The sequence below is a fragment of the Megalops cyprinoides genome, chromosome 7 (genome assembly GCF_013368585.1).
Source record: "Megalops cyprinoides isolate fMegCyp1 chromosome 7, fMegCyp1.pri, whole genome shotgun sequence".
Taxonomy (NCBI): domain Eukaryota; kingdom Metazoa; phylum Chordata; class Actinopteri; order Elopiformes; family Megalopidae; genus Megalops; species Megalops cyprinoides.
Window position 1 is genome coordinate 18,850,232 of NC_050589.1, and position 14,988 is coordinate 18,865,219.

Below are 14,988 nucleotides of genomic sequence, written 5' to 3' on the forward strand. Positions count from 1 at the left end.
CTGATTGCTTCAGGGACCTGCCGGCCAGACATTGCCAGGAACCCCTGGAGAGAGGGGACTTCCAGGATTGCGTGTGAGTTGGAGTAGAGACAACCAGGGGATGGTTGGGATGTTTAGTCAGTGGCTACCCTGAATCTCAGTTGATTTCACTTGTTCTACAGCGCTAGAGTAATTTTCCAGGTTCCTCTGAAAGTGGGAGAACATGTATAATGGAATAATTGAGGTTCAATACTAAATAAGGTGTAATGGTATAGCTTCAATAAAACATTAAGGTGAAAGTTGGAATTCTACGTAGTAATGTTTTTATAATGTGGGACCTGTGTCCTTCAGGGTGAGAAGGGAGACAGGGGACCTGCAGGGGTGAAAGGGGAAAGAGTAAGTACACTTTATATTATTCTGATCATAAACACCACAATAATTAATTAAAAAATCACAATATCGTAAAATTATGCATTTATGTCTGTCTGTGTGTCTCGTTCCCTGTTTTAGGGTGTCCTAGGGGAGAATGGCGAGCCTGGAGAGGACGTGAGTGATTTTGGCTGATTGATTTCTGTCAGCACATCTTGGCAGTCATTGCATTTATTCAGTTATACAGTGAATATGTCAAGTGAGTCAGTCTCTTCAGTATGAGTGAAACAATGGATGAAAAGGTTGTCATAGTTAATAATCTTTCACGAAAGTTTCTCTGAAACAAAAATGCTATAAAAAAATTCTGTCATTCTCTCTCCTTCCCTCTCTCTCTCTCTCTCTCCCTCTATCTCTCCCTCTCTCTTTCTCAGGGAGCAAAGGGAGCACCTGGGCCCAAAGGAGATAAAGTAAGAGCCTTTTTTCTGTTGTGCTTTGTTCCTTCTTGCTTTGTTATGCCTACTGAAGATGCATTTTATCTGCTGGGATTCTGTCTTCTCTCATTCTGTCCTTCACTCCCAACAATTACACTGTATTTCCTCCTTTTCATCATTTGGTAAATCAGTGTGGCGTGTCACACAATACATTCACATGCAAAATGCCCTTTCCTCAGCCATTTTGACAATATGAGACTAGCTGTTGGTGTAAAAGTAACACCAGGATGAGTGCATAAATTAATACTGAATGCTTCTTTTATTGGCATGGCAGAATTTTTGAGTGGTTTGTGACAGTAACAGTACTGATCATGTTGTAGGGGGAGCGTGGTGTTGGACAAGCAGGACCCCCTGGTCAGCCAGGTCCCCAAGGATTGAAGGTGAGTCCTTGTCAATGCCCTGGTGTAGACACATACACACACACACACACACACACACAAGCCCATGCACATGCACAGATGCACCTGGTCACATGCACACTGACACATCCATACCCTTGTACAAGGGATTAACAGTAGAGAGTAGCAATGTGCTATAGTAAGAGCACTGTGCACTCGAAACATATGGTAGCCAGGCACGTAGAGCTTTCACCAGAGAAGACATTAATGACAAGATGAAGTCATGCCATTTGGACTGAATTGGGCGCCACTCCTGTGTTCCAGCAACAAAGCAGTCAAGAGCACTGCAGGGACATCCATTAGAGCCCTGCTTGAGAGTCTGCCATGGTCATATGCTCTAGCTCTCAACTGAGGGAATTGACGAGATTGAATCTATAGTTGGAGGGAAAAATTGTACTTCCATTGAAATCGGAGCCAGATTCAGTGTAATTACCTTTAGTCCTTGGTACAGATAATTACGAATGGTCTACACTAACAGGGGCTGGAAGCTTCCACTGGTAATGGGACTTGAGCAGCAAATTCACCATTTATGCTTTACTCAAGCCTCAGGGTTTCACTGAAGTCAGAAACCAGCTAGTCAGAAACCAGCTTGGAGGTGCCATTACCTTTTAATAGTGTGATGATATCTAATTGGCCCCCTTCTGGCAATACCTTCCCATGAACCTGCACACCAGCTACATTTGTGCAGTGCTAGTGAAGCAACCACAATCAGTGGCGTGGAATTTGTTCTGTGGTCCTCGCTTATAGAGGTTACCGTTCAGTGTTACGTATTCAGCACACATGTCACCAAACTTGTGCGAATTGGTATTCTGATTCATATTTTCACCTCGTTGAAAGTGTTCTGCAGGACCAAGGGGAGAGAGATATATCTTTTAAAAAACAAGTCTTTCTGTGCAAACTGTTTTTCTTTAGGGTGACCCGGGACTGCCAGGCCCACCTGGCCCTCCAGGGCCCCAGGGAAAACCAGGAACCCCTGGCCTTGCTGGACTTAGGGGAGAGTCCGGGCAGCCTGGACCACCAGGGCCCCTGGGAGAGAGGGTAAGAGGGCCACATCAAGTCTGCCTTATAAATACACACTCACAGTCTGACACTGATAATGCATTCAGCAACATGGTGCAGAGATTTTCAGATACCTGTAAACACTCTGATGTAACAGAAATGTGATAAGCATTTACAAAATCCAACAGTGTTCAGGTCACCATGTGCGTGAAGTTTTCGTTCAGGAAAGGAAAGTGCTTGTCTGTATGTAACCCACCAAAGTGATGGATACCTTCATTAGCATTAGAGCATTTCGATTCTGTATTTTTTCACACAGACACCCAGTGGTGCATCCTTTGTAGAGACTGTCTTCATAAAATCACAAATGAATCAATAATGTAATACTGTTGATAAAATTGGTATTTATAATGTAATAATATGAATACAATTACAAATGAATCAATAATGTAATATTTGACAGTATGTTTGTTGTATTGTTTCCATATTTTGTCTTTTATTTTGGTTATACCTCTGGCCCTTTCCTCCCTGTCTATCTGTATCAACCTGTCTGTGGATATACAGGGTCTACAAGGATTCCAAGGGAGAGAGGGGAGCCCTGGAGCTCCAGGTCCAGTTGGACCCCCTGGTTTGTCGGTGAGCAGAGCTTCCTTTTCCTGTTTGATGTGTGTGTGTGAGTGCTCTCCGGGGCTGTGACCTGACTGTCTCTTCGTTTCACTCTGTCAAAGGGTCCCCCTGGCGCTCTTGGAGGAAAAGGTGACAAGGTGAGTTCACATGCACACATAGCATACTCTGAGTACGTCCTTTGCTCAAACTCCACATACACATAATGCGTCATGTCTTTTTTTTTGGAGGAACATTATTTGGAGGCATTTCGACTACCATATCTCTACTACTGCTCATATCCTGAGGACCGTGCAGTGTACTGCAGTAGCTGCAGCACGAACATGATGTGGTCCACAAACACTACACATCTACAGTGCTTGCAATGAGAGTGAAACATTTCCTTCCTTTATTTTTTCCCATGCTCACAGGGAGAGGTGGGAGTTGGTGTGCCTGGACTGAGAGGAGAGAGGGGAGCACCAGGTCCCAGGGTAAGATGGTACACTAACACAGACATGCTGTTACTATATGCACCTCCACAGGCATATATAGATGGATGCTAATTTAAAACATTACTCTGCACTGCAAATGGTGCTTGGTTGATGATGGATTTTCATGGAGTACTAATGGTACAGGAATTACAGTTATGTGTCCTTTTAGTAAGGTTTTGTGATTTGCACTGTGTCTGAATGTTGTGCTTTACAACGTGGTGTGTTTGCGTTATGGCGCTTTATGTGTGACTGTGTATTGTGTTACAGTGCTGTATGTGTTACTGTACTGTGTGCAGTACAATGTTGTGTGTTTGTATTACAGTGGTGTGTCTTCGTATTGTATAAAAGTATTATGTGTTATGTATTATAACGGTGTGTTTTGAATCACAATGTTGCGCTGCGTCACATATAGTGTTTGTATTGCGGTGCTGTATGTGGTGCAGTGCAGTGCGTACATTTTAGTGTTGTGCGTTAGTACTACATTGCAGCGTGTGTAACAGCTTGGTCTGTCTGTGTTGCAGGGAGAACAGGGCCATCATGGGCTGGACGGAGAAAAGGGCTCAACAGTAAATATTCCTCGTCCTATTCATCCCTCTGATTCTCAGCTTCAATCAGTCTCTCGCAGGGATGCGCGGATTTTTGCTGACCCGAGCTGCACTCATCTATCTCATCTATGAAACATTGCGTATGCCGAGAGCAGAGCTGCAGAAAAATATGCTGCAGCCTCACCTGAATCAATGATGCGCTGGGGGATGGCGGTGCTGGTGTCTCGTTTCTGTCAGTGTTTATTGTTCAATGATTGCCTCCGGGTATACTGACCCCAGGCTGGGGACAGACTGCAGGGTAGATGAGGCTGAGACTGGGCCGAGACAAAGAGTTAATCCATGCGTCAGTCTGCGTTCTAGTGGAAAATGGTAAATTGCCCAGCTTTTGTGTCCGTGTGGACAAGAACCTCACAGAATATTAATGACTTTCAGATGGTGCTATTGTCTGCGTCTTTTGTGTCATATGTGTGTTCTGAAGGTTTTAAAAGGAACTTAGCGCATTTAACGTCAAATACAGAACTCCCGTTTTTCCTAACACAACATTAAGCTCAAGAACAGAAATGCTGAAAGTGCTAAGTGAAAACTCTCAGGTAAAGCTCATCCCATACAATATGAACTAAGCAACTTTGTTTTTATGACATCTTTGTATTCAGAGCAGCCATTAGCAGAAAGCTAAGGGGATTTCTATATGTGCATTTGTCTAATTTATTTTAGAGGTCACTTAATTTGGAGAGCCAGTGTCACACATCAAACTGCGCCCGATTGGTCCGTGATGAGAATGGCCATGCTGCATTTGCTACGGGGCTCATAATGCCGCTGCGTTTTCTGTTTCAAACTCAATGCGGCGCCATCGATTGAAAACAGTGGGAGCTGCCTACTGTTCTCTGTTGTCCGCTAGCATACAATAACCTCAACACCACTTAGACAGATGGGGCTTCAGACAGCAGTCCTTTGTCATGGATACACGGATGACCCCAAATGTGAACTCTCTCACTTCACCGTTTGCCTCTGTCTCACCTGGGCACAGGGGAAAGGAGGGTCTGATAGTTTCACAGGAAGGGATCGCAGCATTGATTTATGTGTGGATTTCCCTATGAGATGCAGCACAGTGATAACAGCTTATGTCAGAGTGTTTTTGACACCTGTGTGCTTGTTTGTCTGTGCTGCCTGTTTGTATTAATAATGTCTGTACATGGTTTCTTTAGGGATCTCCGGGAGCCAGAGGAGAGAGGGGAGAGAAGGTGAGAGCAGCCCCATTTCACCCATTTATTTTATTATTCTGTTTGTATAACATTCATTTTTAAATATGACTTAGAACAATTGACACCTTCTTGATGTTAGACTTGCATTCTCTGTTTTTTCAGGGAGGCCTAGGCCCCCCTGGTGAGAAGGGAGATAAGGTAAGTAAATTGTGTTTGTGTGTGTGTGTCTGAAAAAGAGAAACATGAAAAGCCTGCTAACACTACTGTGTAATGTCAAACAGGGTGAGACTTTACTCGTCAGTGGCGCTCCAGGTCCAAAGGGAAACAAAGGAGAAAATGTAAGTAACCAGCTCTGTGCCTGTGTGTGACTATGACCAGCTCTGTTTCTGTGTGCGTGACCATGATCAAGTCTATGTTTGTGTTCGTGACCACGATTGGCTGTGTGACCATGACCAGATCTGTACCAGTGTGTGACCATCACTAGCTGTGTTCCAGTGTGTTACCATGACCAGCTCTGTGTCTGTGTGTGACCACAACCAGCTCTGTGTCTGTGTGTGACCATAACCAGGTCTGTGTCTGTGTGTGACCATAACCAGTTGTGTCTGTGTGTGACCATGACCACTTGTGTATCTATGTTTGGATTATGCTGGTTACCTCTTAATACTGTGTGCAGTAACCATGGATTGTTTAATATTCTGTAACAAGGAAGAAAAGCCAGCACTCACAATTAGGAAAAGCATGCTTAATATTCATTCTTATATACTTATACTTATTTTATATATATAGTATAGAAAGCTTCAATATAAAACAGACACATAATACCAATTCTGATGTCAACCACAATTTAGCAATCAATATTTAACTTCATATACTGCAATTGTAAATTCTTATACAACATCTCAAAAGCAAATAGATATTCTCTAATCCAAACTTGAATTATGTGCATAGAAATTCAAAATTTATCTCTAACTACAGAGAAGAAAAATACAGAAGTAGAAAAACACAAAAGGAAAAGCAATATGTAATTAAGTATTTAATTCACAGATAACAATCCTTACAGAGCTCCTCATTTAAACTTAAAGCTTCAGTACCCAGAAAGAATATCCACCATGCCTCTCATTGTAATATTAATTGATTTCTATCTCCACAGCTTTTTCATATTCATATTTCATATTTCATATGTGGCCCCGTCAGAGTTCTGCTATGTGAGGTGAAGGTGTCACACAGTCATGTAGCCCGCTGTGCTTTGCTGTTTCAGGGAGAGCGCGGACCTAAGGGGGTGCAGGGAGAAAAGGGCCTGAAGGGGCAGGAGGGCCCACCTGGTGAACAGGTGAGTGTGAAAGCATGCCGTTGGAGTGGCGCGAGCGAAGTAAGCGCGGAGGTGACCGGTGAGAAGCGGGGGTCACTTCCCAGATTCCATTAGCAGCTGGAGGCGCGAACGGCCGTTTCACGCGCCAGCGGTTTCCCCTGCCGATGGTTTCCGCTCGGCAGCGCCCTCGCTCAGCTGTCCCCCGGCCGCTGACGCGCGCTGGCACTCAGATCCCTCCCTCGCCGGGACGTTTCGGACGGACCGCGGAGCCTTAATGAGCCCTTTTAATTATCTCGCGTTTTGTTTGTTTGTTCAGTTTGATGGAGCAGGTCCCGAGGTTTGTGGACTGCACTTAATTGTCAGGGAGTAGTGGTGGGGAGGGGGGAAGGAAGGAGCCCTGTACAGACCTGCTCTTTCAGCGGCAGGAAGATGATTTTTTTTTGTGTGCGTTTTCATCTGAATGGGCAGTGATATTTCATAGTGTGCTGAGGCTGTCTCATGACCTGTGCGTCTCCCTGTCTGTCACCTGGGCTGCATGATAATGGCTGATCACAGTACATTTTGTGACAAGAGACAGACTTGGGGATGGGTGAGCTAAGCACTCACATATCAACAAGGCATTATTTGGGGGCAGGGGGCTACAGAGGAGCTGGGAGAGCGTGTGTACCGTAATCTTTTGAGTGTTTCTCTTGCACAGGGCCTCAGGGGTGAGCCAGGAGAGAGGGGCTCCACTGGATTCCAGGGGCCTCGTGGCCCCGGAGGACAGAAGGTGCATATTTTGATCAATTCTGACTGGTTAATGCAAGTGACTGATGTGACTAGCAGGGCTTCAAAATACCTTAGCATCAAGCTTCAGGCCCACAGTTTGAGCTAAAGACATCATTGATCATTGACTAATTCAAACCAGTCTAAGATTGTGCCTGTCCACCACTAACCTCCTCCAACTGGCTCAAGGAAAAATTAGCTCAGAATATATACCTGCATGTCATACTACATGAGGTGTCAGTATGCAGTCATCTTTTCAATAGTCACTGCTTAAAACCTAAGGATTTATTACATAGTGTTCATTTTATTTAATATTTTACTCTTTTTTTAAGTGTTGTGGTGATATCTTTGTCTGGCCTTCTTGGAACTTTGTGTTGGCTATAAATGGGCCATGTGTGTTTGTATAGGGATTGTGTAAGCATTGCTTGTTTTGTTATAGCATTGTTATTTCTCTGTCCACAGGGAGAGGGAGGGCAACCAGGAGTTCCAGGAGAGTCTGTTAGTATTTTGCTTTCTTCTTCTGGCTCTTAATAATGGATGGGACCCTTCCTATTCTCTGATTAGTGGGCAAAGATCTGAAAGTCTTGCTTTTCCTTCAGGGTTCACCAGGCAAAGATGGACTTCCTGGAATGAGGGGCGAGAAGGGAGACGTTGGAAATATAGGGCTACGTGGACCCAAGGTCTGTCTGTCTGTCCGTCTGTCTGGCCGTCCGTGTCTGTGTGTCTAATATTACAGTCTAGGAGAGCAGAGTTTATGGCTCACAGGTTAAATACCAATTTTGAAGGATCCTCCGAAGCTTTGTGTTTTACCAGTGACACGTCTGCTTTTTATTTTTTATTACATGGAACAACCAGGTCTGTACAAGTGAAAATTAAGCATTAGATGAAAACAGCTTAGGTAGATTCGATTGATTTGAACTTATTATGAGTTTACTCTTTGGAATATACGAACACAGTTTGTGCAACATTAAACTTTCCAGTGTGTATATGTTCAACTAACAGTAGAACATCTTCAGCGCCTGATAAGTCATCATTTCATATTAAAGTTGAAGGCATATGAAAGCTAAAGCATATGAAATTTTAGTAGAATTTTACAGACATTTTCTCTGTTCACCTTAGTATGCTCTCAAAGATCCCATCCCAATTGAATCTACACAAAGTGCTTCTTCTTCTAAAAATCTGGACAGTTCAATCCCCATCAAGAGGCTCTGTTATATTTTAATTAATGTCATTTGGAGCTTTGTTTGCACAAAGTTAATGAAAATGAAACCTTGAAACTAAGAAGTTTTGTTTTCAAAGGAAGGTGGTATATTTTGTGCTAAAATGTTGACTGTCACAGATGTGGAAATATTATAGGTTGTGCCTACATTCAATCCCCTCCATTCAGTTCTACAGGCCAGCAGAATTAGTCCAAACATATGTATGTCATCTGACCTGTGACAGATAAGTGTACTGAGAACAACTACTTCTGAGGCTAGAACACAGCCAATGCAGCTGTCATTGATTCTGACTGCCTGTTTAGCATCTGATCTTGATTTGCATCAGTCCCCAACTTGACGCACGAACAACACCACCTCGTTGACTCCCTGTCTGCTGCTGTCGGGTCTGACACATTGATTGACTGCCTGTTTTCCAGGGAGACAGAGGACCCAAGGGAGCATGCGGAGCAGATGGAGCCAAAGGAGAAAAGGTGAGAGAAAGATAGCCTGCCCTTGATGTGATTCACTGCACATTCATGCTCTTTTGATGTTTGTGGAATTGACCATATATTTTGACCTTTTTGGGGGGGGAAACTGACGTCATGTTTCAAAGTGTCACTTTCTGCGCTCAGGGGCCCTCGGGTATCCCAGGACGACCTGGCCTGTCAGGGAGAAAAGGGGAGCAGGTGAGAGGGATATTTCCTGTCTTCAATAACAGCTCACTACTGATCTCCTAACAGTGTTATCCATTCATTCATTTATAAAAAGGACGCAGGCCCATGAATAGGCCTTCTGGCAGATGAGCAAGATCTTATATCTGATGCCTTGTCGCATATTGTCTTTGATGAATATGATTAATTATCCTCCTATCTGTGCATGATTATTAAACACATCAGCAGGGCTGTGCTGCTCATTTCCGCAGGCGATATCATTGTGTGTCAGAAGCGGGGCAGGAAACATTGACGCTTGTGCCGAGCCTACGTTTTATGACTTTTGCCACTCTTGGACCACAGAGCCCCTCATTCATGGCTCATTGTGGGGGTTATGAGTGGGATGGTGTACACACTGATTGATTTTAAGCTCTCACACTGCACCAATATGTCCTCCCAAGGTTAGTGGTGCCAGCAGGCAGATTAGATTTAGGAGAGTAATTTTTAATTACATTTAATTGTGAACAATTTTTATTGTACACACTGTACTATCACCATGTGTGCATTTCAGATAGGTATCTGGTACGGAGAACTAACAAAGAAACCGAAAATGATTCAACAGAAATTTATAAAGTGTATTATTGATGGCAAGAGATTCTGAAATGTGAAAAATAATTTCCAGAAGTATAGCATTTCCTTGCATGTGCACATTTCTCAAAAAAAGTTACAGGATTCGATTGCACACATTTATTTCTAACACCACATGAAGGTGCCCATTACCATATGAAGGTGCCCATTTCCTTTTAATGCATTTGTATAATCGTCTTCAGAAAAAGGTCATTGACCACTTACACATGCTATTTTCTTTGTAATAGTCAGGTGAAGTGTCTGATCAATTTCTTAACAGCTCCAATCTTTCTTTGTACAACCATGATATGATGCAGCAGCACTGATCTGAAAAAGACAGTCCTGCTTCTTCTACACCCAGATAAGCTTCACTGCATGGACTGCATCCCAATACTGTGAGGCTCAGCCACCCTTTTTTGATCAGCCAATCGTTTTCCCTCAGTTCCCGTTCCTTACTGTCCCTCCCATTCCTAATGCTTGTCGGTAAAGTCTCTGACACTTCATGATCATGCAGTGTCTGGGACAAACATTGCATGGGAATGTCCCACACTGGTCTAGAGGGTACAAAGGAAATTGCTAGAATATCCTCAGATTGCACCACACAGACCAGCCCAAGGCATCCTCATCCAGATAACATCCAGATCAAGCAGAATGGTTGGGCGGGTATTTGATGAATCATTTAAAAATCGCACTGTGCAAGCTCAGCACCAGGGTGCTCTTTGAAAAAGTGTATCACTCTGGAGCTTTATGAGTCGTGGCTAGTTTGCACAGTTGTTTAAGTATAATTTAAAATATCTTGGACAGGCCTGTACCATTCTCATTTAAAAATTGTGAAATACATATCTAGCTAAGTTACATATAAAACATGAACATGTGGAATAATAACAATATTAATTGCAATGCAAGTCATAACTATTGTAGTAAGTGAAATTACTCAACAGTAGGAAGTGATGGATATGTGAAAGCAGGTGAGTTTTGTAACCTAACAAGCATGAGTGACTACATGTTTCAGAAATCTAACTACGCCTGTATGTTGCAGGGAGATGTGGGACCCCCAGGGGTAACAGGGACACCTGGGAAGGAGGGTTTGATTGGCCCAAAGGTGAGGGGATAGGATCTAGGAAGGAGGGGAGAAAGAACTAGGAAGGCACAGGGGAGTATGGGGAAATAAATTGCTTTGACATGTTGTGAGTTAAAAGGGGAAGGGTAAGAAAATAAAGAAAATTTTGAAGGTTGCTTATGTATGTCTTTTCACATGTATGTGCATGTATACATTCTTGCATTTCTGCATGTAAGTCAGTCTTTACATGTCCCCCACGTAACCGACTTGTCTGGGTGTATCCAGGGCGACAGGGGCTTTGATGGACTACAGGGACCCAAAGGAGCTCAGGGTGAGAAAGGCGAAAGGGTGAGTTTGTCCTCAAACACTCATCTCATCCTCCCCATAGCAAAGAGAAGTGAGATGGATAAAATGACATCTCCCCACATCTTCATCTCCTTGCAGGGCCCTCCTGGTATACCTGGCCCTCCTGGCCCCAGAGGGGTAGATGGGGCTCCTGGAATAACTGGCCCACAGGGGCCAGCAGGGGCAAAGGGCCCCGAGGGTCTTCAGGGACAGAAGGTACAGTCCTGTTTTTGTTACCCTGACCACCTGAGCCAGATCACTCCAAGCCAATTACAGCACTGCGGTTCCTGTTAAGGACCTTTTGTGTTGTCTGGTGACCTGTTTGTCTTTCTATCCATGTTATCACAGCCAAGCCCTCATGAGTATTTCTGTTGTTGTTCAGCAGCTCAGTAAATTTATTGGATTTCTGTGAAATGTTTAACCGAGATGCATTAAAGTGTGTGTGGGTTTACAGGGAGAACGTGGCCCCACAGGCCCTGCTATGGTGGGGCCCAGAGGCATCCCAGGTATCCCAGGAGAGAGAGGAGAGCAGGTGAGTGCACCTGTATCTCTGCACTTGTCACTGTCACTGACACAGAAGCATTGTCTCTGCACCACAGCTGCAAATACAAAACTGTCTCTGTCCCACACTGTTGCAGAGTTGCTATCCCATGTGTTTGCACCTGGTGTTCATTACATTACATTACATTACACTACTCTTATCCAGAGCGACTTCCAGCAAACTGTGGCGGTCCTGTCACATCGCGGCATGGAATCGCTATTCAGAACTTTCTCCTTCGTTGTCCCTTGATGGTGGAATGAACTTCCACTCTCCATCCAATCTGCTGAGTCCCTCACTATCTTTAAGAAACATCTGAAGAGACAGCTCTTCCGCGCTCACCTGAACACCTGAAACATGCTTTGGATAAAAGCACCTGCAAATGAATAAATATAAATGTAAATGTTCAAGAGACTGTTGAGTATGTGAATGCATTCATACAGAGGCATTTAGATACACAATACATGTGTGTGTGCTGTAGGGTTATTACAGTTGCTCAGATAGATGAGAGTCCCCCAGGTGCACTGTAATTGACAAGCAACATATCACTTCAGGGAGAAGTGGGTCCAGAAGGTGTCAAGGGAGACAAAGGAGTGCCAGGCTTGACGGTCAGTGAGTCATACAGCTTCATAACACCTTCACCTCTCAATCTAAGGGGTGTACAGATGAGGTAATATCTCTCTTTCTCTCCTTGTGCCTCTGTTTTTCTCTCTCTCCCTATCGCTGTCACCAGGAGGATGAGATCCGTGCCTTCGTTCGCTCAGAGATGAGCCTGCATTGTGGTGAGTTTCAGGGTCAGGAGACACAGGCAGAAAATATAACATTCAAACGATGGTATCAACACACACATCAAACATATTATGTAGTTGTTTAATTCTTTAAGCCATTAGGTCACTAATGTAGTGGATAATACGTTCAGAGGCTGTGTTTTAAAATGATTCAAATGCTAATGATTTGTGGATAGTTAAAGACACATGGTAGAGTGACAGATAGCAGAGGCATAACGTGGTATGATTCGCAATCACAATTTATCCATAAAGTAAGACTCATCTGTTGACCTGCCCCATAGGTCTCAGTGTGACAGTGCTTCTCTCTGTCTGTTTGTGTTTCAGCATGTGGAGGTAAGTGGTGCTCAGCCAGAGAGCGGGAACAGGTGGGTGGGTGGCTTCACCCCACGCTCCAGTCATGTACACATACAAATCTGATCATGCAAAGTTTTCAGTACATGTTTTTAGGGGCAATGTATTTATTTATAGATGGCTGAAAGAATTGCTATTTATGGCAGCACTGTCTGATGTCTTAAGGTGACATCTAAGGTTTGAATGGGATTCCTGGTCCCATTTAATAATAAGTGGCCCTTATATCTGTGTACTTAAACTATACCCACATGAGTACTACTGTGTACATACACAGTGCTGTTGTAAATCAAGTATGTTACTATATAACTGTATGTTTTTACTGAGCAATTACACTTGTACATGAGTAGGGCAAGGGTACATACACTTATACATACAAGTGTAAGCACTGCAGTATTTGAACTGGATTTTATTATTCTGTCAGGTGCACCTCATGTGGGTAAGGCTTAATTTAAGCATGTTTTAATTGTGAAAACTAGGACAGAAGAACACTGAAACACAGTAGACCAAGGTTTTGATGTGGATAATGAAAGAAAATGTAACTTTCATGTTAATTCTTAGCTGCCAGGATAAAAATGTATGGTATTTGTTATTTTCAAGGTTTAAAGTGCATGTTTCCTGGCTGTCTTAGCAGAAGGTGCAAGTTGTGGCAAAATAAATCTTAGTGAACCTGGGGGTTGGGTGGAGTTGGGGGGGGGGGGGGTGCTTCTCTGAACATGCGGACATCACCCCAATCTCAAAGTGCCTCATTGTCTGTATTCACCAGAAAATGGAGTGAAAGGGGGTGGGAGGAAGCTACAGGGAGATCCCTAACCATCAGAACTTTGGGGGGAACATATAACCAGCAAACAATAACAAAATAACAATAAACATGTTCATAATATTTTGGGGGGAGGGCAAGCAACAGGAATCGATAGGAGAAGGAGTAGAAGTGAACTTAGACGTACTGTGGACCCGCTTCCATGAACATGTATGCATGCAATATACTCTTTTTCTGGGGGAGAAAAAAAGAGTGGAATACATGGCTAAAGGCTTCACCCTTACGTTCCGACACATGGTCTGACCCGTACTGGCAAAACGAGTCTGTTGGCTCCTGTTCTGATGTGGTGGTTTGTCTGTGAGTTTGTGTCTCGTGTGGAAACACCGGCATGCACTGACTACTGTCTTGATCATTCCTCGTCTGACTGTGTGTTCTTCAAGTCCTCTTGTCTCGGTGTGGGGTAGAGGTGTGTGTGTTTACTGATAGACTTGTATGTCCTGTTTTTTTGTTTTGGTCCTTGTCCTGTTCCGTCCCTGTCCCCTTCCGCCCCCCTGTCCTCTCAGGTGTTTCCCCAGACTTGCCGTCCCGCCCGCCGGTCCAGTCCTATCGGGCACGGCTTATCCCAGAGCAGCAGGTGTCCCGGCAGGGCGAGGAGGGTGAGTGTGTCTATCTGTCTATTTGTCTATCCCATGCTAACGTTTCCTGTCTGTATGTTGGGAAACACATCTGGCCACCTCATTGTATACGGTTCTGGGTTTGTCTTCATTTGTATGTCTCCATGTGTCTGCCTGTCTGTACATGTTGTGTGTGTGCTGCTGTCTCCTCCTCTTCTGTCTGTATTTCAAGGGTGGCACAAGGTAGTTCAGCTATCAAGAGATGCCTGTGAACCGATCAGCGCTATGAGAGTCACACAGTTGCGTCTCCCTATTTTGTGTTGCAATGACTCTTGCACAAGGCAGGTTTGATAGTAGGAGAAGAGATCTGACAGTGCTCCAGGAGTCCAGGGAACCCTTTATTAATCGGATGTGTTTGCAGAACCCCAGGTGTTGATGTCTGGAAGGTTGCCAGCTCTGTGATGCCTATTGCAGCAAGCATTTGTTTACTTCCTAACTAAGCTGGTCTCACAGTGATCTAGCTGAATCGTCCCCAGGCAGTCAGGTTGGTTTAGTGGGGGGGGGGCGAAAGGGCCTCTGAACTGTATGGCGCCCCCCTGTGTTGTAGGCCGGGAGCTGCGTGTCGTAGTCAACACCAACGACCCTGACTATGAACACATCTACTCCATTGAGAGCTACGATGATCCCATGGAAGAGGTGATTGACTTCACCCCGACAGCCAATCTCAATAAGGGTATGTAAGTGATTATGCTCCTTTGCCACTGCTGAGAAAGTCACACTCAAATGACATCTTCACTGTAATGCCTTAAGAATTACCTTTCTTAATTTAGTACAAGCTGTCCTCTCTGTCAGCAGTAATCTAACAAACCTTAACTTAACCAAAAGCAGATGGTAGAGTGACTCTGAGAGCT

General features: G+C 44.1%; 1 protein-coding gene across 1 annotated transcript in view; it reads left to right on the plus strand.

Moving 5' to 3' along the window:
• Positions 1-14,988, plus strand: part of col7a1 (collagen, type VII, alpha 1) — an 82,541-nt gene that overhangs the window by 64,205 nt on the left and 3,348 nt on the right. The window contains exons 89-116 of the mRNA XM_036532813.1: positions 14-73; positions 331-375; positions 490-525; positions 780-815; positions 1,160-1,219; positions 2,150-2,275; positions 2,798-2,869; positions 2,962-2,997; positions 3,268-3,327; positions 3,849-3,893; positions 5,078-5,113; positions 5,237-5,272; positions 5,356-5,412; positions 6,333-6,404; positions 7,081-7,152; positions 7,611-7,646; positions 7,748-7,828; positions 8,785-8,838; positions 8,980-9,033; positions 10,664-10,726; positions 10,970-11,032; positions 11,129-11,245; positions 11,484-11,561; positions 12,122-12,175; positions 12,301-12,349; positions 12,680-12,688; positions 14,027-14,119; positions 14,685-14,810. Of these exons, the coding sequence (XP_036388706.1) occupies positions 14-73; positions 331-375; positions 490-525; positions 780-815; positions 1,160-1,219; positions 2,150-2,275; positions 2,798-2,869; positions 2,962-2,997; positions 3,268-3,327; positions 3,849-3,893; positions 5,078-5,113; positions 5,237-5,272; positions 5,356-5,412; positions 6,333-6,404; positions 7,081-7,152; positions 7,611-7,646; positions 7,748-7,828; positions 8,785-8,838; positions 8,980-9,033; positions 10,664-10,726; positions 10,970-11,032; positions 11,129-11,245; positions 11,484-11,561; positions 12,122-12,175; positions 12,301-12,349; positions 12,680-12,688; positions 14,027-14,119; positions 14,685-14,810 (1,726 nt within the window). The remainder of the gene's footprint in view (positions 1-13; positions 74-330; positions 376-489; positions 526-779; positions 816-1,159; positions 1,220-2,149; positions 2,276-2,797; positions 2,870-2,961; positions 2,998-3,267; positions 3,328-3,848; positions 3,894-5,077; positions 5,114-5,236; positions 5,273-5,355; positions 5,413-6,332; positions 6,405-7,080; positions 7,153-7,610; positions 7,647-7,747; positions 7,829-8,784; positions 8,839-8,979; positions 9,034-10,663; positions 10,727-10,969; positions 11,033-11,128; positions 11,246-11,483; positions 11,562-12,121; positions 12,176-12,300; positions 12,350-12,679; positions 12,689-14,026; positions 14,120-14,684; positions 14,811-14,988) is intronic.